At 38.5% G+C, this 25,226-nt stretch overlaps 1 protein-coding gene across 6 annotated transcripts in view; it reads right to left on the reverse strand.

The window, feature by feature from the left end:
* NTNG1 (netrin G1) overlaps positions 1 to 25,226 on the reverse strand; it is a 292,209-nt gene that overhangs the window by 38,070 nt on the left and 228,913 nt on the right. For 2 of the 6 annotated variants that reach the window (XM_081949289.1, XM_081949291.1), the window contains exon 6: positions 2,921 to 3,088. The exons of 2 other annotated variants lie outside the window; for them this stretch is intronic. In XM_081949289.1, the coding sequence (XP_081805415.1) occupies positions 2,921 to 3,088 (168 nt within the window). Of the gene's footprint in view, positions 1 to 2,920; positions 3,089 to 21,114; positions 21,181 to 25,226 lie in introns of all 6 variants that reach the window. 2 more of the 6 variants (XM_081949290.1, XM_081949293.1) reach the window with 1 other exon arrangement.

Raw genomic sequence — 25,226 nt, forward strand, 5'->3', positions numbered from 1 at the left:
ATTTGAACTATGCTTGAATATGCATTCCAATGACCAGGTTGTCATATTTCCTAATATTTGTATAGAATCAATTAATTCAACAAGATGCTTTTTAAAGACATTACTTAGCCTCATTTTGGAAATTGTGGGTAAAGCATCCCACAATTCAGTATCATTTCTTGTTTTCTATGTAAGTATCTGAAAATGTATTACATCTTGATTCCTTTCATCAATATGTTTAATATGCAGATTACTGTGTGTTTTTTGTAGAAAATACCTTTTTATAAATAGCTACAATAATGAACCTTGTTAGAAGCAATAAAATGCATTGGAATGATAGGTGCAATTATAATCCAAGCATGAAATGGTGTAATTAAAGTACACTCATAAAGAATATTGTATAAAATTTTCTGCTGCACAGTTGAAAAGTCATATTGAATATCTTGAAGAGATCTTTTTTTAAAAGAAACCTTGATGTCTAAAATCAACAGAATGCTATATTTTTAATAATCTGTATCCTTAAAAGAGTCAATGTTTAACTTGAAAATATATAATTGATTCCTAGCCAGTGTTTATAGATAAGTGGTGGTCTGTAGCTCAAGTGTAAATGCTTTATGGTTAAGATTTCCATTACACTACATTTAATTAATGGCATTTTATTTCACGCTCCAAAGAAGTACGCACTATATTCCACATAGATCTACAGCAGTGGTTCCCAACATGGGGCAATTTGATTTTTAATGGGGGCAATTTGAATTTTATTTAAACCAAGTTAATGGCCTCTTTGTGAGTAGAGTTCACTTTTTGTGTAAAGTAAGAATTATATAATCATGGAGGGGATGGTATCAGGATTTTACAGATGCTTAGGTGGGACATGGGCCAAAAAAAGGTTGGGAACCACTGGTCTACAGAATCCTTTCATATCAAGAAGTAGGAATAGATAACTAATAATGATCACTGATTTAAATTCATGGCAGGATGGCAGTCCAGATGGCCTTCTGATCCAGTAAGGTATGGTAATCTAAGAAGATCAGAAGGTAGAAAAAAGATGATAATAAGGATGGTAGTAGCAGTAATAGTGGCAATAACACCAATAGTTATATCACATTGCTTAGAAAACTTTCCTTACTCTGCAGCTGTAAAAACCAGGTAGCTATCCAACATGCGACAGATTCCAAGTTGGATTTCTACATAGACAACTCTTTTGGGACAGGAATTGTACATTGGATATGAAGTTCATCATATATACTTGTAGAAATAATAATCAGGTAGTCCTGATGAACTGATGGTGAACAGGAGAAAGGGTTTTTACTTATCCTAAAATGGTCTGCATGTAGAAGACTCTGTTTCTATAATTAGGTGATCTCGATACTTAAAAATGCATCATATGTGAAATGGTTCTTTTTTGATGTTATTCCTCTTTGCATTGTGTGTCTGTCTACATTTGGCTGCACCAAGATGCTGTAACAGTTGAATTAATAAAAAATCTGCCTAGTGATGGTGGGGGAAAACAGTGATGGGGAATGTTTCATAAGAAAGATTTTTGGCCATCTTTTTAACTAGTTTTTTTTTTAAGGAGATGGATTTTATGTTTTGCTATTTCTTATTGCTAGAAAGATTTTGCATTCTCTTTACTTGCTCAAAAGGAAGACAACCCTAAATTTAAGGTGATCCTAATCCAGAATAAAATGTAGGAAAATAACCACAAAAATATAAGTTCTATATTTGTCATTGTATGATTGCCAACCACTGCTGAAACCAGTTTTGGAAATCTACTCTCTCCTATAAGACACCCACATACGATACACTTCTACATGTGTATATCTGCCAAAAGTCATACTCCCCAGCTAAAGAGTATGAATGATCATTAATTAAGAGTATTACTTGTAAAATAAGGAGCCCAATTTATAAAATTAATTGATTCCCCCATCTGATTACAGCAACCTTCTTTCTCCCACACAAATTGCAGACATAGAAAAAAAATATGTAGTTCTGTTCCTAGGAGAAATAAATAGCAAGGCCATAAAGCTAAGGAGAAGCTGTATTAGGAATGGAAAGAAAGGAAGTGGCAGGAAATTGGATGCAGATAAAACATTGAAAGAATTTATTGAAAAGAGGAAAGTGATTACAAAACAGGTTAAATTCAGCAGGTAGGCAGCTCCACTTCAAAAAATATGCCTAATCTTTAGACTAATCTTTTAAGACACCTATACTGTATAATCTGCAGCCATTTTTACTTCTACCTATTCACTTGGTTTTCAAAGTTTCTTCTGTTTATATCTCAGTGAATGAAGATGTTTTGTCCTCCATTTATAGCTAATGATTTTTGGGGAGAAAGACTTATTTGGGAACACAATTTATTATTGAGTTTTGATTATTGAGTTCTGATTATGGGTTTTATTTCAATATAGCCTAATATTACATTATATTTATTTCACATTACTATGAAGCTATCTGACCCGTTGCTTACCATTTGCAGTAATTAAATGCATGTTATTATATAAGATTAAATTATATGTCTGTGCTGCAATGTGTGAATCATATAAATATATTTAATACCCAGAGTCAAACCCTAAGAACACCAGAGATTACCAAAATAGAAGGTTCTAATCTACTAATTTGAGCTTTGCTTTGGTGTTCAAAAAAAAAAACCCAAATAGGATAGTTGAACTACCAGTAAATATATATTTTTTTAACAAAAAGAAGAAATATTTACAATATTTAATCACGGCCATTCATAACCACATAAACTTCTTACTTAGTCCAGCTATGGATTCAATTCTAAAATCAAACATAATTAATCACAGATCTTCACTGAAAAAGCTTATTCTGGCTTAGTTTGCAAAATTAAAAAATTGGAAACAGTTTACTTAAGTACCAATGGATTCCATATGGCTAAAACAGGCAGAGAACAAAATGCCAGAATTAGAACATAACTGACCTATGCATACATTTTCATCGTCCAGCTTTGCAGAAGCATTTCTGTAGTAGCCCAGCCTGCACAACTGACAGTGGTACCCTCTAGTGTTGTGTTTACAGCTCACACAAATGAATGTACTGAGCAGATCGATGTAACTGCACCGGTTGGAGTGGCCGAAGCATTCACAGTCTTGCAAGGAAGAACAAAAATGTATACAAAAGGGTATTCTGTAGTAGACTCTCAGCAATTCACATGTTCTTCTTTTCTCAAAATAAAAAGTTATGACACATGAGCAGGTTATGAATGAGCAGCAGGACAATACATTCATGAACATCATGGTAGCATACGTGGACAATGAGAGAGGCTATGAAGATGGCATCTCTCTTCAGGCAGGAGAGAATGATGAGATGTCCATATCACAGCATTGAGGATAGCTTCATCTCGTCATAGTCTAATGGAGCCAAAGCATTTATGGTTTTAAGCCTTTTGCTAGTTTTGGGTGCGCAGGTTCTGGTAACACAAACTCTGGTAGTTTTGCCAGAGGTTGATACTTGTCTGGGATTTTCTCATGCTACTTTTAATTGCTTTGATGACAACTGCAATGCAATGTATTCCAGAAGGTAGCAACATGCTCCTCTTCAAAGAGGTTGGACTGAAGGTGCTTTTTCAAAAGGCAACTGGACTTCCTTTGTTTTGCTTGAAGACATTTTGTTTCTCGTCCAAGAAGCTTTTTCCGTTCTGCAGAAGATCTGAAGAACCTTCTTGAATGAGAAGCGAAACATCTTCAAGCAAAAGAAATAAAATCCAGTTGCCTTTTGTAAAAGCACCTTTGGGTCAGCCATGACCTGGGTGACTGAGAATCTCCACAGACATCCTTCAATGATTGGGTATCCAGCAAAAGCACCAAGTATGTTTAGGCCTTGCTTTTGACCTGATGACATCATTTAGTACTGTGTAATATTAATTATGGTTCTATGTTGAAATGCATCTGCCTTTGAATACTGTTTAAGCATATCAGTTCAAAATACAGCCACTCGCTTGCAAAGGAAGACCAGAAATATGTTTTTTAAATTGTATCTGTCCTTAAATGCCCCTGATTCTTTCCTGAGCTCAGTTCAAAAGGCTATGAGCTAAGGAAGTATAAAATGTTTCATCATAGAATGGAACTGAAACAGACCACTCCGTCTTTGCAAAGGGATTTTTTTGGATTAGAGCATTCTGTGAAGGAACATTTTATGGCTATGTGAACTATGACTAGAGCTTAAGACCAAAATATCCAGATTGACTGACTATGTACTAATCTGCCTTTGGGGGAATTTCTTAAGAACTCTCTACCCTTCTTAGTTTTCTAGCAAAGGCTGCGGGGGGGGGGGGGGGAGAGAAATGCTTTCAGACTTGCAAGAATCTGTTATTCCAACCTTACAATAAAGGTACAGGTAGCCCTTGCTTACTGATTGCCTTGTTTAGTGACTGTTTAAAGTTACAACATTTTTTTTTAAAAAAAGTAGCTTTGTAATTTACACCATTGCAGCATCCCATGTTCACTACGTGGGTGCTTTGCCCTACAAGGGAGATTTGCAAGTGGCTCACAACAAGCACATTAATAGAGAATGCAGAAGTAAAATGCAGAAGCCATGCTCAGATGATGTTTGCCTTAATGACTAAACGGGAAAGGAGATCATAAGCCCCTCCTCGTCACGTGATTTTTTGCTTAGCGGCTGCGGTGCTTGCTGACCAAGCTGTCGATCCGAATTGTGGTTGCTAAGCAAGGACTACCTGTTGTGTTAACACTTATAGTTTTGGTTTCCTGTCTGGATTACCTTAAAGGGTTGACACACATACGCTCTCAATCCAAACTAATTTACAGGGTTACTGTGGGGATCAAAGGGAGAATAGAGTGTTATGCATGTCACCTTCAGCTCCTAAATGAGATGCAGAATAAAAACCTAACAAATAAATATTAAATTTTAATTTTGTTGGTTTGGTCTAAGGGTGCTTTTATCAGTTTTTTCCTTTAAAAACATTATTTTAAAGGTTATCTATGTTATATAATTTTAGGTTACATACTAGAATGCTTAAAGTGAAAAAATATACATGTGATTAATATGATATGATTACTTTAATTTCCACCTTCATGTCCAATGCCTCTCATCACATGTTTATCCTGGCTGTTCTCCCCAAAATTCCCTTAATGAATCAGAATGAATGGAATTAAAGTTACATCCACTGAAAAAATTTAATGTCTACACTTTTACTGAAGCTGTAAAGTTTGTCCTGTAACATCATACCCACTATTTCCCTTAATAGGCTAATTAAAAATCCAATAAATAAACTAATTCATTGGAGTGCAATACATTAACATGACACACCACATAAAATACATAGCAACTTATTTCCTAGAAATCAGAATACGTGCGTGGAGGCCAGGTAAGAGATGGGCTGTATATAACTTTCATAAGTAAACATGAATTGAGAACACTACACAGTTAAGACAAATCTCAGTTCACACCAACAGTTTTTTTTTAAAAAAATAAAACGTATCTTGGCCCAATACCTGTGAATATGAAATTTATAAAACAGAAGGAAAGAAAATAATATTTTCCATGCATGGATGGCTTTGATACCTTTGTGCCATAATATATAAAAATCCATGTTAAAAATAGTGGGTAGAGAGAACGAAATTCAGATAAAAGATAACAGAAATAAAAATGTCTCAGACAAGACCCTCCTTCATTCTCATGAAGATAGAGTCGTTTCAGTAAAAGAAGTTGTGAGTTGTGGCATTGGTTTCTTAGTTTAGTCTTCCTTGAACTGCTGACAGCTGCACATTTCATAGTTTACATGGCTCTCTTTGATGTCAAAGAGAACACAAGATATAAGAAAGCAGATTTTCAAAACAATGGTCATCACTTTTTGTCAGGATTGTACTCAGATCCTTATCTTTAATTTCATAGAAGACGAAGGAAAAGGAGCTGGATCACAGATGCCCAGGAAATTCATAATTCAAAATCAGTAGGATCTATTTCTCATACTTTCGCAAGAACGTTTGGCCGAAAAAAGAGTTACATGGATTTGGACAGTTTACTCAACTGCAAATGCCCAGGCCAAAATGTTGTAAACTAACAGGAAATACCTCTTCTGCCAGGTAAATTTTAATTGTATCTTCTCTAATCTTCTGGATATTGTTGAACTATATGTCTACAGAGATAATCAGAATTACTGACTTACATTTAAATAATTAGATGAGACCCAGATTTTTGTCACCCATTTCTATCTGTAATTTATCAATGGAGAATGAAATGTTCGCACATTTCATTTATCATATGTATACGTTTCATATTTCTTGTATGCAATATGTGTCACAGATCATCTGTATGGAAGCAAATATATCAACGCATTCATCAGCAGCTTAGCATGCTCCTCCCTTAATCTCTCGAAAATGATCCATTCACATGGTGGCCACATGATCCATTCTAACCAGCAAGTTGTTATATTTATAAAATGGGGAAGTAAGGCACCCAAGGCCATCCATATCTTTAATATTAGTCTGGAGCTGCCGATTTCCCACCATTAATGTCTTAATTGAAACATTTTAAGAAAGAGTCATGCTCCCCATTCTGTTTTATAGCTAGGGATTTGATCAATCATATCTGCATTCTAATGACAACAGACCCCCAATGAATTGTTTCTGAAATGGCAGCCGATTTCTAATGCCTTTAAACTAATACAGATAATACAGGAAGAGACTGAAGAGTTTTCGTTGACAGACCACTGGTATACAAATTTAGAGGAGAGGGTTAATCATTTCAGTTTAAAACACTGGGACCATGAAATATAAAGCTCAATTAAGTGCCACTGCCTTTGAATTTGTAAATCTGCATAGCAAATTATAATCTTCAGTGTCTCTTGGCAATTGGTACAATGAACTTTTGAAATTCAAAGCCAAGAACACTGGAGATATGAAGGATAGCAGTGCTTATCTGATGCTTTTCCCACTACAAACTGGTGGAATTTGTTTCTCTCTTACTTTTAAGACAATAGCACCAATAGATGGTTCCTATATCATCCTGTCAGCCCTTCCTCACCTTTCTCATAGCAAATTCTAACCAACTATGGGTGGCAATATGAGAATAAACAATTGTTGTGGCTGCTGTGTGGAACATTTTCCCTTATGTGTGTTGAATGATTTCAAGACTCAAATCTTGGAATCTTGGTCTAAATCATTTTTTGGGGAGGGGGGAGAAATGGGAGTCACTGTAATATTTTGCAAATGTAAGGAAAATGTGGATAGGTGTTTTTTTTTTTTAAACTTACAATCATCAAGCAGAGAACCAGCCTAGAACGAAGGAGAAATTTCCTGACAGTTAGCACAATTAATCAGGGAAATAACTTGCCACCAGAAGTTGTGGATACTACAACACTAGAGGTTTTAAGAAGAGGTTGGACAACTATTTATCTGAAATAGTATAGAAACTCCTACTTGAGCAGGGGGTTGGACTAGAAGACTTTCAAGGTCCCTTCCAATTCTGTTATTCTGTTAAATAATATGACATTGGGATTTTTTTTAAAAAAAATAATGTGATGTTTAGTGACCATTTGAAGTTGCAACAGCACTGAAAAAAGTGACTTATGACCAATGTTTACACTTACAAGCATTGTAGCATCCTCCTGGTCATGTGATCAAAATGTGTGCCCTTGGCAATAGGCATGCATTTATAACAGTTGCATTATCCCCAGGTCATATGGTCACCATTTCTAACCTTTGTAGCCAGCTTCTGACAAGCAAAGTCAACAGGAGAAGCCGACTGACCGCATGATTCATTAACTGCAGTGATTCGCTTAACAACTGTGGCAAAAATTGGGACACAACTCACTTAACAACTTCCTTGCTTAGCAACCCAAATTTGAACTCATTTATGGACATAAGTCGAGAACTACCTGTAGTATGACAATAAACTGGTCTGCGGTATGCACAGAGTGTTCAGTCCTCACCCAGATGTGAGAAGTGACTTGTACGCATTTGTATTTATGATCAAATGGAAATAGGAATATTCCAATTTAGGAAAATAAAGCACATGCACAAAATGGACCACAAGCCAATTACTATATATGCTTCTGATCTGCATGAATAGTCAATGATTTCAAGCCATTCCGTTAAAATGTAGCAGAAAAAGAAAGAGCAATTATTTGATTTTATTATGATACACAAGTTCTTGCAGAACTTCCACAGAACAACTAAAGATATATTTCAGGGCATTTATAACCCTATGCCCACAATATCCACAGACCTTCCAAATTAAATAATAAAGTCACATAAGATTTTGGCCTCAACGACTCTCTAAAAGAATGCAAATGTCCAGCTGTCTGCAAGGAGTATATAAATCCTTCCATTCCCCACTATTCAGTCAGAGCTGAAGAAGCTTCTTGGATGAGAAGTGAAACATCTTCAAGGAAAAACAAGAAAGTCCAGTTGCTTCTTGAAAAAGCTGGGACATCAGAACTTTTAAACTCAAATCAAATATTGGAAGTCAATTTCATTCTAATTTCTCCCACACCCATAGTTTCTACATTTTCTTACTAAGCAACTACTTTCTGTTGTTCTGGAATGATTCACATTAAACCCACACTCAATCCTGTTGATCACATTCTAAAGCCATATTGCAAACCATTTCCATTGCTTTGCCAACCAACAACAATCTGTTCTGTAATTTTAAATCAGGAGGTAATTAAAATATAGTCTTTAAAAGAAAATGAGGTAGTAATAAATTTCATGATATTGCTTTAAGCCTTTCTAAAATAACAAAACTGAGCCATTAATGAAAGTGACCATCAGATCGAACGACACAAATAAAGGTAAATGAATCACAAGAATAATAAATAAATTGGGTAGGAAAATGGCAGAGAAAATATAATTGTAAAAAAAATATTAAAATATTGCTGAGCATAATCCAGCCACTTAGATTACATCTATAACTATTAAAAAAATACTTTTAGTTTTCAGGAAAAAAGCCATCAGTTCTGTCTTCTTTTTAAGTGATTGAATTAATGTAAAAACATTTCTATTTCTATAACAAAACCTGTACTAACATAACTAGTAAAAAATAATTCTTTAGATTAAAAACAGGAAACAATGAAAAGAAAACGTGGAAATGTAACAATGCAGGGTTTTTCAGTTATAGAAACTGAAATCCAAGACACTTCTGTATTATGGCTTCATTAGTTAAGGAGATACTCCTGCACTACTCAGCCCTCTCCAAGGAATTCTTATATACCATCTCCTGAACTGTAAGAAAATATTTGATGCAAAGTATTTAGATCAAAGTATTTTGTCTTCAAGCATTTTGGTGTTGGAAATCTGAGCAGAATCTGAACTTCTAATTCTAATAAAGGTATTTATAATGCACTACTTACTCAAGGAGAAATAGCAACTAATTTTCTTTTTTTTTTTCAGAAAATTTTATTGGTTTTTAAAAACATTTTTAAGGAAAAGGGTAGGTGGAATGGTATACAAATTTTGGCAGTTGCAAGTGTGGCAGACGCCCCCTCCCTCCAAACTCATAAGATACATCTAAGTATAAAACATTAATACATGATCATATAAAATCAGCATATTAATTCTAGTAAAAAAAAATTCAATCAGCTTATATATTATGATATATAATCTAGATATAATTTCATTATTACTTTCGGTCTGTTTATAACAATGTGATTTTCTTATTCATTTTTGTGATCTGAGCTTTCTTGATGTTGCCCCTTCTCCCCCCGCTGGCAGAGCTCCGGCCCCTCCCGTGTCCTGTGTGACCATTGAAGAGTCTTCTGTTTTTTCTAGGTTCGCTTTATTTTTTTCCATAAAGGCCTGAGCCTCTATGGGTGTATTGATTCTAATTCTTGTCTCCTCCCAGAATATCAGCATCCCTTCAGGCATCAACCATCTAAACCACACCCCTTTCTGGTATAATTTATTTGCCAATTGCGAATAATTTTTCCTTTTCTCCCTAATTTTTTTGGGGATCTGCTTCAAGATGGTTATCTCCCTGTCGTGATATGTCAATGCTTGCCCCCTTTGTACACCCAGAATTACGTCTTTTGTGCTTTTCCTAAGGAATTTAATATGGACCTCCCTGGGTACATTGTGTGTTCTTGCATATGCTGAATTCACTCTATAGACCAGGTCTATCTCCCATTCCATCTGTTGTTTATCTTTTTGTATGTATTCAGCTAAAATATTAGTCATAATGTCCCTTATATTTTCCCCATCTGCTTCTATAACATTTTGAAATCTAAGATAAAAGGACATTCTCTCAAACTCTGTTTTCATTTGTTGGATATCAAGTTCTTTGTTACCCTTCTGCAGAGCCTCTACCCCCCCCTCGCCTCCGCCACCCCACCCTCCACAAGGTCCAGTCTCTGTGAGTTCTTATAAATTTGGACTTGATTCTGCTTAATTTCTTCCTTCATTTCCTTTAATTGTTTCTTAATTTCTTCCTGGCCTTGTATGAGTTGCTGAAGCATTTGTTGCAAATCCATCTCTGTACTCTTAGGTTGCATCAATTCTGTAATCTTTGACTGTGTGGCAGGACTGGATGTTGCAGATGTCGGTGCAGAGGTAGCAAAGCCAGGTTTTCCAGGTGGTGGTCTTTTTGGAGACATAGTTTGTAAAACAGAGAGATCAGTCAATGTAGAGACTGGACAGCTGGAGAAGTAGAGCAGGCAGATGAGTCCAGGAGGCAGAAGATCCAAGCAGGTGGGAGTTTCTTTAATCAGTCTAGCAATAGAGAAAGATTTTCTCTCCAGAGGGTTCAGAAAATAGCAATCCACAGGAGACTCTTCTGGGTGACACGGAGACAAAGACCGGAAGCCTGAGTTTTAAAGGTGGAGTCAGGTTTCATAGTTCATAAAGACAACAGAAGTGTGCCATCTTGCCCTGTCAGCTTTGGGCTCAGAGGCATAACAAAGTTTTAAAAGTTCAGAAAAATTCTCAGGTCATCCATAATTTCTGGGACTAAATCCAATGAAAGTCACTTTTACAGGGGTGAGGCATCATTAGTTGGCTCTCCCCCCTCCTCCTTCCCCTGGGGGCGAGAGCAAAATTTTCTCAAGCCGCTTGTCCAAGGGGGGGGGGGAAATCCCCCTCCCTCTAGCCGCACCTCCAACGAGAATCCGAAAGTTAAACTTTAAAAGTTGCTGAAAGGTCCATCAGTTCAAAAGAAAGGGAATGAAGAAAGGAAGTACCTCACCATACCGCCGCTGCTTCCTTCAATTTTGCGTTGTCCGATCGGCATGGAGCGAGACGCAGTCGCGCCCTCCAAGACTTCTCCCCGGTGCCTGGAGCAAAGCGGAGAAGCCCCCACCAGCCGCCGCCGATGCCAGGGCCCTCCGCGAGCCGCTCCCTCGGCAGGACGCCTCTCCGGGGCATCCTGTGCCCCCCCAAAAGCGGGGGAAGCCCACCGGGAGAGCGGGAGCGGGCAAAGGACTTGCCCGTTGCCGTAGCCGCCGGAACCGGAAGTCTGCAGTTATAGCAACTAATTTTCTGAAGAAGGATGGAAACTAAATAAATAGATAGATACTGTAGATAGATAGATAGATAGATAGATAGATAGATAGATAGATAGATAGATAGATGATAGATAGATAGATAGACAGACAGACAGACAGACAGACAGACAGACAGACAGACAGACAGACAAATACTGGTAGATAGGTGATATATAGCAGAGGTAGATAGATGATATATAGCAGAGGATGATATATATTCAACTGGTTCTCTCTGGTTCGGGTGAACCGGTAGCGGTAGCTACGGGAGGCTCCGCCTACCCACCCTGAATAATGTGCAAGCACTGTGCATGCACAGACACAGTGCGTGTGAGCAAAGCAAGCACACGCTCATATTTGCGAACCGGTAGGGAAGGTAAGTGGATCCCACCACTGATATATAGATGAGATAGATAGATAGATAGATAGATAGATAGATAGATAGATAGATAGATAGATAGACAGACAGACAGACAGACAGACAGACAGACAGACAGACAGACGGACAGACGGTAGATGATAGATAGATAGATAGATAGATAGATAGATAGATAGATAGATAGATAGATAGATAGATGATAGATAGATGAAATATGCCAACTGGCAGATCTTTTCTCCATTTATTTCCACATGATTTCTTCATGTGGATTTCATTGGGGTAAAAATATTTGCCATTTTCTCTAGGAGTGTCAGCACTTTGTCTTTTTAGAAAAATGAGAGCAATCGTTGGATTTGTTCCATTTAGCTCTCCAAGTAACGCCAGACGTTAATACCTCTGGATCTCTAGCTTTCTAACATAAAGTTTGGAAAGTAGAATTGATAATCTGTGCTTTTTAAAGAAGCTACATGGACTATACATTTTTTTTCCTATGTGAGTCGGTCAGACACACCTTCTTTTCTGGAGGCTCCCCCTTCCCTCATATATAAGCACTGTTTTCTGTCAATTTTTGCACAGAGAAAAGTGGGCGATAAAGGATTTCATTCCCTCCTAGCTGTCTGAACTGCTACGGACCAGATTGTTTCACTTTGCACGGCAGTTGTGTTTCTCCTTCCTAATTATGCTGCAATTACGTAAGTGGGGGGGAAGCATCTTTACACCATTTCTCTCGCTAGTATCTCCATCATTCACTTTCTTTCCCTGTGCATTACAAAGGGAGAAACAAATCCGATTTTCATTATCAGCTTAGGAATTTTGCATTTGACCTAATTTGCTGCAGGTCCGTAACAACCATTCTGATTTATTAACTAACCCCAGGGTAAATCTAAGGTCATTTTTTTCCCCTCAATCAATCTGAAAGTGTCTCTGCAGTTCTCATGCCAACAAATAACTAATGATTTATTGCCAACAATAGCATAACTTTTATAAAACTGCAATCTTTTACCGACATGCTTATAAATATAAAATACTGAGGTTAAAAAAAAAAAAAGCAAAATAACAGAAATACTTCCAGTCTATGAATGACAGATGCTCATTTGGGGCAGGCTGTCTGGAAGCTGTCAAGGCAACTGTGCTGTGCTTTCAAAATGTCAATATGATTCCATTATTTTGATAAAACATTGAAATCGTATCACTGCATGAAATATCCAAAATGCACATGATCCAGCAAGAAGTTCAACGTTACTGTTAGTAGCCTCAAAAAGAAAAGAAAAAAGAATGTTGCTCAGAGTATCTGGGAAATATCAGCAGAAAACTCGTGTGCTGCCAAGTACTATTTCAGACATTTATTAAGGAGGAAGCTGCCTTTTAAATAATATTTTTATTTCACTGGATATGTTACAGCAGACTTTAAAAAAAATAGATTGTAAGTCATTTGTGCAAATAGCGTATAATTCCCAATATAATGCTAAGACTTAAAGTGGATCTCCCACCCACCCCCATCTCCATCTAGGTTACTAGCAACAAGACAGATGATTTTTGCCAGAGCTCTGAAATGAAATTAAGGCAAGATCTACCCAAGGCCCCAGAACTGCAAGTTCTCTATGGCCTGTTCAAAATTATACATGGAATCAAGTATCTTGTGATGCACTTAATAGCCCTTTTCTGGAAAAATAATTCTTCATTTACTATATGAAGTTAAGGAAATTAAAGAAAATGTTTTTTAAAAGAAAATTCGGTGTCAAACTCAATGACAAGCCATCTGAAAAATAAAACTCATTGCATCATGCATTGGCAGCTTTGCTATAAAAACGGTGGCGAGCGCATTGCAAACCAAGTTGAACATTCCCCGCCATCGTCACCAATATTTTATTTTCTTCTCAAATGCTGTGTCAAAAGTATTTGATGCTGTTAGATATTAGCATATATCGGGATAAGTCTTCCCTCAGGTCCGCTCCTACAGCGGGAAACAGGTATTCCTCTGATTGGTCAATGGGCGTGCCTCATCCCTATAAAAGGGGAACCCTCCGACCACAGAGTAAGCTGGATCACTACTATTACTAATAAAGAGCTGTTAAGTCACGTCGTGTCCGCAGTCTGTCTCTCGTTGCCCAGATCTAACATTGGCGACGAGGGTGGGATTGAGAGACAGATAGGACGAAGAACGCTACTTCAAGAATCTCCGGATTTGATCCAGCCCAGGAATTCGGCAGAAATTCCGGCAGCCATCTCAGATCACCGCAGCGCGGCAAATTCAAACTGAGAAGATGGCGATGCATGCTCCCCCCGCTCCTTTCGACCCAGCAACCGACGAATGGGAAGCCTTCATGATTCGCTTCGAGTGTTTCCTCGAAGCAAATGAGTACACGGGGATCACCGATGCAAGAAAGAAAAATATCTTCCTCGGCTACTGCGGAAAGGAAGTCTTCAATACGGCCAGAGACCTCACCGCGCCTACTCCAATACAAGCAGTACCATGGGCGACGCTGAAACAAGCCTTGGAAACACATTACGCGCCAAAACCGTCCCGCCATGTCAGCCGCAAAGAGTTCAACATGAGGACTCAAAAGGCGGGAGAATCCATTAACCAATTTGTTGCAGCTCTACGAAGAATAGCAGCCCACTGTGAATACAGGGATTTGGAAGAGCATATCTTAGAGCAATTCATCTGTGGGGTAAGAGACATTTCGTTGCAAAAGAAACTGTTAGCCAACCCGAATCTAACCCTACAGTCAGCATTGAACAAAGCAAGAGCGTCGGAATCAGCGGAGAAATCAGCAGTGACCATACAACGAAGGGTCAACGAAACCCAGCCAGCACCGAGACAAACCAGAGTCCACTACGAAGACGCAAGCCCCGACTACGTGGATCCCGAGTTCGAGGACAGTCACCTAATGCAGAGCAGTCACTGGAGGCCTGGGGGGAAACCCGGATCCCGTTTGCCGCCCTGCGCAAGCTGCGGAGGGAATCACCCCAGGTCTACTTGCAGGTTCAGGAACGTTGTTTGTTCGCACTGCAACAAACTTGGGCACATCGCACGAGTGTGCCGGAGCGGAGTCCCTGCCTCACGGCAGCCACCCATGTACCGCCAACAGAAGCCCAACCCAGGGGCTTGGCGAAATCAAAAAGGGCGCCCAGAGAAAAATCCACAAGTGTTTACCCAGAGAGAAACTCCCCAAAGAGCTGAACGAGCGTATTCCCAGAGAGATTACTCACAAGAAAGTGAGCGAGCGTATCCCCAGAGAGAATTCACACAGAGAGCCGAAAGAGCGTTCTACCAAGACGCTCAACGAGAGTATTTTCAGGATATAGACGATGAGATAGAGTTGACCCAGAGAGAGGAGTTGCGAACGTATCTCACCACGATACATCAGGTCCGCCCTAAGCGGCCCAAAAGGCTGAAAGTCACAGTCCTCTTGGAGGGCTCACCCTGCGAGCTGGAGGTTGACACAGGATCAACCCTGACGATCATTTCATGGGCATCCATGAAACAGGCCATTCCCAGCCTCAGAAAGAGCCAACTGCGCGCTCCTGACGTCCTGCTACGAGACTACCAGGGGAACCAAGTCCCCATCGTGGGCCAAGGCACATTCCACATCCAGTTTAAGGACATCGAAGCCCAGCTGCCCGTGACCATCTCCAGCGCGCCATTGCAGAACCTCCTGGGGCTTGATTGGTTTGAAGCCCTGGGATTAGAAGTCACCGGAATCAACGCCGTGAGAAACAGCAGCGCTGAAAAGATCTTTAAGGAGTTCGAGGATGTGTTCAGCTCCGGTCTTGAAGGCGACCGTTGCTGAGCCACTACACCGTCTACTCCAGAGGAACGCACCATGGAGATGGGGACGAGCAGAAGCTGCAGCATTCGCCGGGGTAAAGCGCCTGCTCACCACTGACTCACTACTTGTACAATACAGTCAGACCCTCCCGCTGGTATTGACCTGCGACGCATCGCCGTTCGGGGTTGGAGCAGTCCTCAGCCACAGGATGCCCGACGGGAAAGAAGCACCCATTGCTTTCTACTCCAGAACTCTTTCATCGGCCGAAAGGAACTACAGCCAAATGGACAGAGAAGCATTGGCTGCCGTTGCAGGTGTGAAACGTTTCCATGAATACCTCTACGGCCGCGATTTTGAACTCATTACTGATCACAAACCGCTGTTAGGACTTTTGGCGGGAAATCGCCCCACTCCGGTCTCCCTTTCTCCACGTATGACCAGGTGGACTGTTTTCCTGGCTGCGTACTCTTACAAGTTAATTCATCGACCGGGCTCCACTCTAGGGCACGCAGATGCGCTCAGCCGTTGCCCATTACCAGACATTTTGCCAGACCCCACTCCAGAAGTACCGGTATTGCTCATTGACTGTTTGGATTCGGGACCGGTTTCTTCTTACGACGTTGCAAGGTTCTCCTCGAAGGACAATTTAATAAAACAAGTGCAAACTTGGGTATGGAGGGGGTGGCCAAAGGGAAATGTGGGCCCGGAATTCAAAATGTTTTGGTCTAAACGGGACGAACTCTCCGTGTTACAGGGATGTTTGTTGTGGGGGGATCGAGTTGTTATTCCTTTTGCGCTACGAAAAAAGGTATTGAATGCTTTACATATGGGGCATCCGGGGATCGTGAGAATGAAAGCGTTAGCGAGAAGTTATGTGTGGTGGCCCAATATGGACAAAGAAATAGAGGAGTGGGTGGCCACTTGCGATCCATGCCAGGAGTCGAGACCAGCACCCCCGGAAGCGCCCGCCACAGAATGGGAGAAACCCAAGGCACCCTGGTCACGCATTCATATTGATTTTGCAGGGCCATTCCAGGGTCAAACCTTCCTCATAGTTGTAGATGCTTATTCTAAATGGTTGGATGTAGTCCTAATGACATCAACCACGGCAGAGGCAGTTATAAAGGTTCTTAGGCGGCTTTTCGCCACCCATGGTCTACCAGATCTGTTAGTATCGGACAACGGGCCCCAATTCACGGCCATGCAGTTCGAAACATTTTTAGCAGGGTTGGGAATCAGACACGCCCTCATCGCGCCATTCCATCCAGCGTCCAATGGTCAGGCAGAAAGAATGGTGCGGTTCGCGAAAGAGGCCCTCGCCAGGATGGGCCCGGGGGATTGGCAAACACGCATTGACCATTACCTCCTCATTCAACACATTACCCCGAGCGCAACGACGGGTAGAAGCCCCGCTGAACTACTAATGGGTCGCCGCCTACGATCTCACCTGGACAGGCTCCACCCGAATTATTCTACCTCGGCTCCCCCAGACTCTACAAGTAAGGTCAGATCTTTTAGAGAAGGAGACACTGTTTATGCTCAAAATTACACAGGGGGGACATTGTGGATACCGGCAAGGGTCATTGGCATCATGGGCCCTCGATCGTATTTGTTAGAGCTTGAAGATGGGCGGAATTGGAGAAGGCACATCGATCAGCTTCGAGGTCGCCTAGCACACTCCAACTTAAGGGATGAGGGCGAAAGTTTCCTGTCCACAGAAAGACAACCGCAGGGAAACTTCATCCCAGGAAACGACGACACCGGCGAGCTAAGCGGGGGACAGGACATCACGCACGCAGCTGAGCAACCCCCCGTCATCACAGCCGCTGAGCAAACCCCCGTCATCGCAGCCGAACAAGATACCAGGGAAAAGAGCATCGAAAACGCAAGACCTCCAGAAACAGAAAAAGCACCCGATCCTGCAACTACTTCAACCCAACAGGAAACCAATCCTGCAAGTACTTCAACACAACCTGAACTCCGACGTTCCTCCCGAGCAAGACAAACACCCACCTACCTAAAGGACTATGTCACCTACCGCAACGTCCCATCTAGGAGGGGAGGGGTGTTAGATATTAGCATATATCGGGATAAGTCTTCCCTCAGGTCCGCTCCTACAGCGGGAAACAGGTATTCCTCTGATTGGTCAATGGGCGTGCCTCATCCCTATAAAAGGGGAACCCTCCGACCACAGAGTAAGCTGGATCACTACTATTACTAATAAAGAGCTGTTAAGTCACGTCGTGTCCGCAGTCTGTCTCTCGTTGCCCAGATCTAACAGATGCTGCAGAAGATACATCTGCTGTTTTATTTTTAAGTAGATTCAGCTGAAGAATTTTTCTTTCCATTGCTCACTACATGGTTCCAGCTCTTACTAATCTTGCGTTAATATGTACCTTTTAAGTAGGGTATTTTGCCCTTCTTCCATATTTATAGGATGCAATGTTTGTCACAAAATAGGAAATGCTAATATATGAATGCAAGAATTTCTGCCTCCCATGGGGATTGCAACTTAGACAGAAAAAACAGCAAGCACGGCTAAATTTGGAATAACTGAAAGCAGGTATATGGAGGGTTATGCCTTAGAGCAAATCATGTTTTGACTGATTTTTTAAATAGGAAGATTAATTTGATACACCCATGTTTGGGTCTTTTGTTTATGCTGTTACTGTATATTATACAATGTGTGTGTGTGTGTGTGTGTGTGTGTGTGTGTGTGTTGAATACAGATATATTGTATTTTTATGCTAGGTGCAATTTTAATTCATATTGAAAGATAGATATTGGGTCTAATTCTCTGCATGAATTGGAGTTCGGCTTTGCTACAAACCTGGTAGATTAGAAGAAGAGCAGTACTTACTCACAAATATGAACATAACATTCCTCCAGAGGCCTAGTAGATTTTGTCAAGATAGAAGACAACTGGTTTATATTCCAAAGACCATGAAAGCAGCCCAGTTTCCTACCTTTATTAATGTTATCCACACAATGAAAAGGGAGAGAAACATGCTGGTTTTGTCCCTTTCCTTATATAGTTATGTGAAGAACTTTTTCAAAATTTGCAGACACACAGTATCTCCCGTCCCCCGCCCGATTTTTTAAATCACTGCCATGTATTCTTTTGGACATAGGTGTGATTTTCTTACTAAAGTTTTGTTCTTTAAAATTAAACCAAATTCCATTTTCTCCTGATCTATCTCTAGTTATTTAACTTATAACTACCACTAACTCCTGTTTCAGTAATTACAACTGTGACCAATCACCCTGTGTAAGCATTCACAGAGAATGTAATCCATTTCAAGTAGCAACACATTTATTGAATTATCATTTTGCAACTTAACCTGAACACTATGACTTAATTGTTTGGCTGATAGCGGGGTTCTTTTGCTACAAAACAAGCTTAATTGCTCAAGAGCTATATAGTACTTTCAAATAATAGTTTGAGATTCTTTACAATCATTTATGATACAACACATGTGTTTTGCGAAGGCTTATTTCTCTCATTATCGCCAGTGGCCAACTTTCATAAATTGAACAATAAATAATTCAATCTAGAATTCAATACTAATTTTGCTGGTTTGACTAAGATTTGTTATTGCAGAATTAGGGTGTAAATAGCTAATTTCAATAATTTGCAGTAGATTAAAAATGTGTTTGATTTTTAATTATTTAAGTACCACAGGAATAAAAATACTCTGAAATGGTGAAAGCTTGTGATAACTGGGAATATTTTTTGTGGGCTCCACTTAACATTATAACACCAGTCTTTGGTTGGTAGATTTTTGTAGTTCTGGTAAAAAGAAAACAGATCAAGATAACATGGAAGCAAAGTAGATTGGATCTAATCGATCCAGTATGGCACTGGAATTGTCAGTCCTGCCATCCTGCTTTGCCCCATAAATGCTTCTCTGATGCCAGATTGCCATGAATCCTGGGATGGAGGGAGCTAGCAAGTAGGAAGGGAGGACAAAGAAAACAAAACCATTTCAAGTGCCTGCCAGAGATACTGGCTGACCAACCCCCAGGTCACAACTATGGGTATGGAATGTGGACCATCACCGAGGCAGCCAAACCTCGAAGCTGTTACCAAAACAATTTATTTGAATCCCATTGGAGACAAGGGAGATAGTTAGGAGGTGGGAACCTGGGAAATGGGAAAGTAAGTAGGCAGCTTTCATGCTAAAACCTCAGATCTGCCTTTTTCTATCTTGTAACCATTTGACTTTGGTAAAAGTATTCCTTTCACTACAAATGCAGTCAAAGGCTCTTTCTTTCTAAATGACCAAGTTGGGACACACCCGACAGCAGTTCTCCAAGAGGCATGGGAAGAAACGGTGAAATATAATATAGAACCCATGATTAAAACAATTCTAGCTGCGAGTAATTTATGTATCTAGGACAGTCTCAATTTCTTTCCTATGATCAAGGACTAAGACAACAGTTTTTCCAATCTAGCTCTCCAACAAATTGCTAATACATTTTGTTTAGCTTAGAAGCTATTTCCTGGATCTTCTTATGCTCATTTCCTCCTCCATCTGTATTCATTAAGAGTTTAAAAGGAACATCCTGTGTATAACGATGGCAAGCTGTACACCAACACCATTTGTTTTAAGAAGCAAAATAATTTCATGTGAAGTACTGAACAGAATTCTACCTGACTAAATGCATTTTCTGGGCAAAAGCTCTACAGAACCCAACTTTAAAATGCTAACATTTCTTGCTACCTCTTTTATTCTTCTCTCACCCCAGCCTCTCTTTTAAACCCACATCATTTTTCCTCCTGAAATGATCATCCCACCAACCTGCCAATAAATTCTTTATGTGTGAATGTTGTTGGAATTCAGATGTGGAACCAATGCACTAGGGATTCCGGAGAGAACGATTACTGTAAGAGTGGGAATGTGATGCTTTCAGTATGCAAGCACGCTCATACAAACACATATACATAGGAAGTAACCTACAATGTGACTTAGCCTTGTGGGGAGGAAAAATAAAAACTTGGAAGAAAGAGAAAAGCCCATTTTTTTTTTGAAAATGCTGAAATTGTTCAAATAAATTTCCTGGGAATATGATTTTTCTGTAACTACCACAAGTTGGTCTCACTGCAATCTCAGCTCCGAATATCAACTGAAATAACATTCATTTCAATTAAGTAAACAAAGCAGAAGAGCAAGAGACATTAAAATGATCTGATGGAGACAAAGATAATCTCTGGCACTCAAGAAGTCTCAAAACTTATTTTTCATGCAAACCCTGATATCTATACAATTCCCCTCTTCTAAGGGGACCCATATTCAATTAAAGCTATAATAGTGCTTATAACTTCCATGAGGAAGATCTGTACACATTATAAAAAGCCTTTTTCATGTATGATTCATTTTTATGAGCATAATAATCCTCAGCAGCTTGTTTTGGATGGTATATTTTCTTCTTATTCGCATGAGAGGATTTTCCCCCTCCTCCTAGGTCGCTGATTCTATGAAAAGCAGTTGAAGTCATAATAGACCAGTAGGAATTTTACAGACTCCTACCTTGATTTGGGTTAGAAACCCCAAGGGAAGATATATTCGGCCATATCTTATCATACTTTGGAGGAGCTGCATATAATTGGGGGGAAAAATTAGGATTTGTTATTTACAACATGCGGTTAAGATTTTTAAAATTTAGCTTCGTATCTAAGCACATGGGTATGGAGAACAACACAAAGCACAGACATCTACCACTAGACTTGGTCAATGAAACATTAGGACAATATACATCACTGCCACATTGAACAAACAGAAGCAATTGATGATTCCCAAAACATTGAGTGTACATTTAAAGATTTTGTGTATTCATATGATAATGTTTTGTCTTCTATAATTTAATAGGTACAATTTAATGTAGTGAATATTGATTATTTGGATGTCTCTAAATCAGTGGCTTCTACAGAGTAGGGTAGTTTGTCTACTTCTTTAGCAGCATAATGGAGAAGGGTGGTAAGTGGGTGTTTCAGCTGTTCGTTTGACTATTTGTTTAGATTTTTTCCCCTTTGGGGAATTTCCTGCTTCTAGGCAAAAATATTATTCTTCGTGTATCCAGGAATTGCATACTAAGATTCCTCACTAGCACTTAAATCGAGCAGGCAAAAATTCTAACCTAAATCTAAAAATAAAAAAGAATTATTTGGGCCAATATTGACAGCACTGATAATTATGTACCAAAACAACAACAGCAACAACATTGAAATAATTATATTTGAATTCTTAGAATACATTGCATTTTGTACCACTGAACTTTGCTGGGATGCCAACTGACTTACCATGCTTCTTTCCATCTATTCCTAAAATGCAAAATGGAATTTAACCACACATTCCTTGGACACACTACCTGATTCACAGGTAGTCAAGTTTCAATTTCTTCGTTTCATCTGACTACATATTGTTACTTATCTGGAAAATTTTCTTGAACTACAGAATAGTTCACTCATGCATGTGCATCACAGTGTTGATTGATGATTATCAAGTTATTTTTGATGCCTAGTGACCAGATATATGGATTTTCTCCATTGTGACCTATTCCTAATTTGATTTTTTTTTTAACACTGTACCTCTACAGTATACTTTTAAGTGTAATGTACACTTAAATTAGCAGTGGAATGAGTGAACCATGGATGAGATGTGAAATGAAAGTTTTCTTTGGAGCATATTATTTTTGATGTTCAGTTTATGCATTGATGTTACATCTAAAGCCAATGAAATCAGTTATGAAAAAAAATGAATTCGTGTTTGCTTGCATAGACTTCTATGGTATTCTCTGTATAAGCTTGCTTATTGTGAGGAGAACCTGTGGTATCCATAATTCTATTTAAACTCTGAATATAAGACTATTAAACTTTAATAATAATAATAATAATAATAATAATAATAATAATAATAATAATAATAATAATAATAATAATAATAATAATAATAATAATAATAATAATAATAATAATAATGGATTAGCCTTTTGGCCATATCAAAACACAAGGTTCAAACACATATCACTAATAAAATCCTATACGAACAGTTTAAAATAAGAATAGGGTGAATATAAGTCTGAATATAAGTCTGAATATAAGTCTATTAAACTTTACTGTTTTTTTCACAAAAGCCAAAGAATAATACAGAATCTTAGAATGTGAGAGATTCACTTAAGTCACTGAGTCAATTGTTTAGTATGTTTTTTAAGAGTTTTTTTAAAAATAAAATAAGTGTGCTACTACATCAAACAATTTGTTTTCTCGAAACAAGTTCTCTGCTTCTCTTACAAACACTAAAAATATACATAGAAAGCTAAAATAATTATTTGTATCCCAATTGAATCTTCCATTATGTGTGTGGCAAGAAGAAAAAAAAATGGAAGAGAGCTTTCATATGAAATATCCATGCTATTTTAAAAATAATTTGGATGGGATATAACACTTTTCTATAACAAAATATACACCTTTTGTGATGTTGAAATTGTTTGTATTCCCATTTAATATGCTTTTTTAATGTATTACTAAATATCTTGGTCATTCTGACTTGTTTTATCTCAATTTCCTATTATCATATCAATTTTTACTTCTTTAACTACAGCTAATTCTTCTTCTTCTATAGCTTCTATAGTACAATATGCTGTATTATCTCTGTTAATCCTTTTTAGACATTTTAGAACATTTTTTTTCTTTTTAATCCTAATTAATTGTGATTTTCTTGTTTTATTTGCTGCTATATGAACACATAAAAATGGATAAAAATTAATGCTTTTTCTAATCTCATGCACTGTTTCTCACCTAAAGCACTATGACGTAATTTAATTGAATGACTTGAGACCTCAATTAATTGCATGCTTTTCCTGCTGTGTAAATGAGCAGTTCCGTTACATATTTTTGTTATTGACTCTAAACTGTCATTCATTTTATTCTGCCCATTTAAAGGAACAAATTACCGTTTTCTGCATCACTTCCAGATAGGTTTAATAATTTAAGGTCTAGCAAAAACAGCTAGTCTGCTCAGATTTTCTTTATTCATTATATAATATGTTGCTAAATTAGGCACTGTTTATGCAAACTCCTATCTCTCCAAACAACAGATCTCCCAAGAAAGAAATTATTTCAGTTCCTATTTTTCCTTTGTCATGTTGCTTGCCACTATTGGTTTTGTATTCTACCAAGAATATGCCCAGGTTAACTGCCCTGCTAAATAATGACCCAGAGAATGGCATGCAACAGAAGACTGGTCTCTGATTAACATTAAGACTTACATAGACATAATCTTTTCACTGGAGTTCCATATTTTTTTTTAACCCAATAGTTACGGTAGTCAGAGGAAGTCATTCTAAGCATGTGTGTAGCTATGGAATATTGTTTTTTAAAAAAATACTTTTAAAGTAAGAACATCTTTATTTCAACAAAGCAAGTCTTGTTTCCAAGACAGTATCTGGCTCAGTTCAGCAGAGGAAAACTCTATTTTCTTCCAGTAGTCACTGTGAGATTAAAATGAAAATATTCGCACATTTTAATTAATCTTTTTTTTTTACAGAGGGTCAAGTAATTGGCTGTGTTCTGTTTGTTTTTGCTGTAAGTACATGTCCATTTAGTTGCAAAATATAGTATATGTATAGGAGAAAGAGAGGTAATGTTTATGAGCTAGGCAACTGAATTACTAATATACATGCATATGCAATCTCACAGTCCATAAATCCATTATGTCCCTTAACGAATTTGGTGGCAATAGTACAGTTACATCACTTTAATTCTAAAGTATAAGATTTGTAAGCATTAATCTGTGATAGGAAAGTGTGTTCTGGGAACTGTGTTGAGCTAGTAGACCCTGATTAAATCAACAGGACCCACTTTCCACCATACTAGGTGTGTGCTAGACTTGTGATAAAACAAATTTAGTTCTTCTGGAAATTTTAGAGTCAGGCTAAATGCATAATTAACATATACATTAGGATCTTATTTTTTTAACCTGAAAAGATAATGGCTGCCCATCTACAAGCTTGGGAGGAACTAATTATCTAGATCTAGTATTGTCTGAATTTAGGTTTGGATATAATCCAGAAACAGATTTTCTTGAGGTGAGGCATGGAAAATGCTAGCATGTTGCTTCCCCAAACAATCCAAGTCAAGGGATATTGCTGGAATAGAACAGAGGTTTGGGATTTGGAGGCACAGAGTTTATGTAATTTCATTCTTACTGGCAGCTCCATCACCAGAAATCAGCAATGGGAGATTTCTGTTCGGCTCCAGGGAGCTTTTTTGTTTTGTGACGTTCCAGAATATTCTATTCTTTCCTCCCTGCAATTCAATATCTACATCAAGTCATTAGAACCCTGATTATGCTCTCGTTTCTACCTGAATCAGGGAATGTTGCCTGACAAAAGTGGTGGGCTTGGATAAGAACAGGAATCTGAAACGGAAACAAAATAACATGGTAATATTGCGGAATAAGGTAGCATTCTCTCCAAAGGAATAGGTCCCTACAAGAACAGGTGGTTGCAGTAGCAAGGAAGACATAGGCCCAACTTAGACTGCTAGATTAAAACCTTATCTGGGTTTAGGGTAGCTTCATACCAGTGTACATTCTCTAATAATCTCTGGACTGTATACTATACTGCAGTGATGGTGAACATT

This window comes from Natrix helvetica (genome assembly GCF_964273705.1).
Source record: "Natrix helvetica genome assembly, chromosome: 3".
Classification (NCBI taxonomy): domain Eukaryota; kingdom Metazoa; phylum Chordata; class Lepidosauria; order Squamata; family Natricidae; genus Natrix; species Natrix helvetica.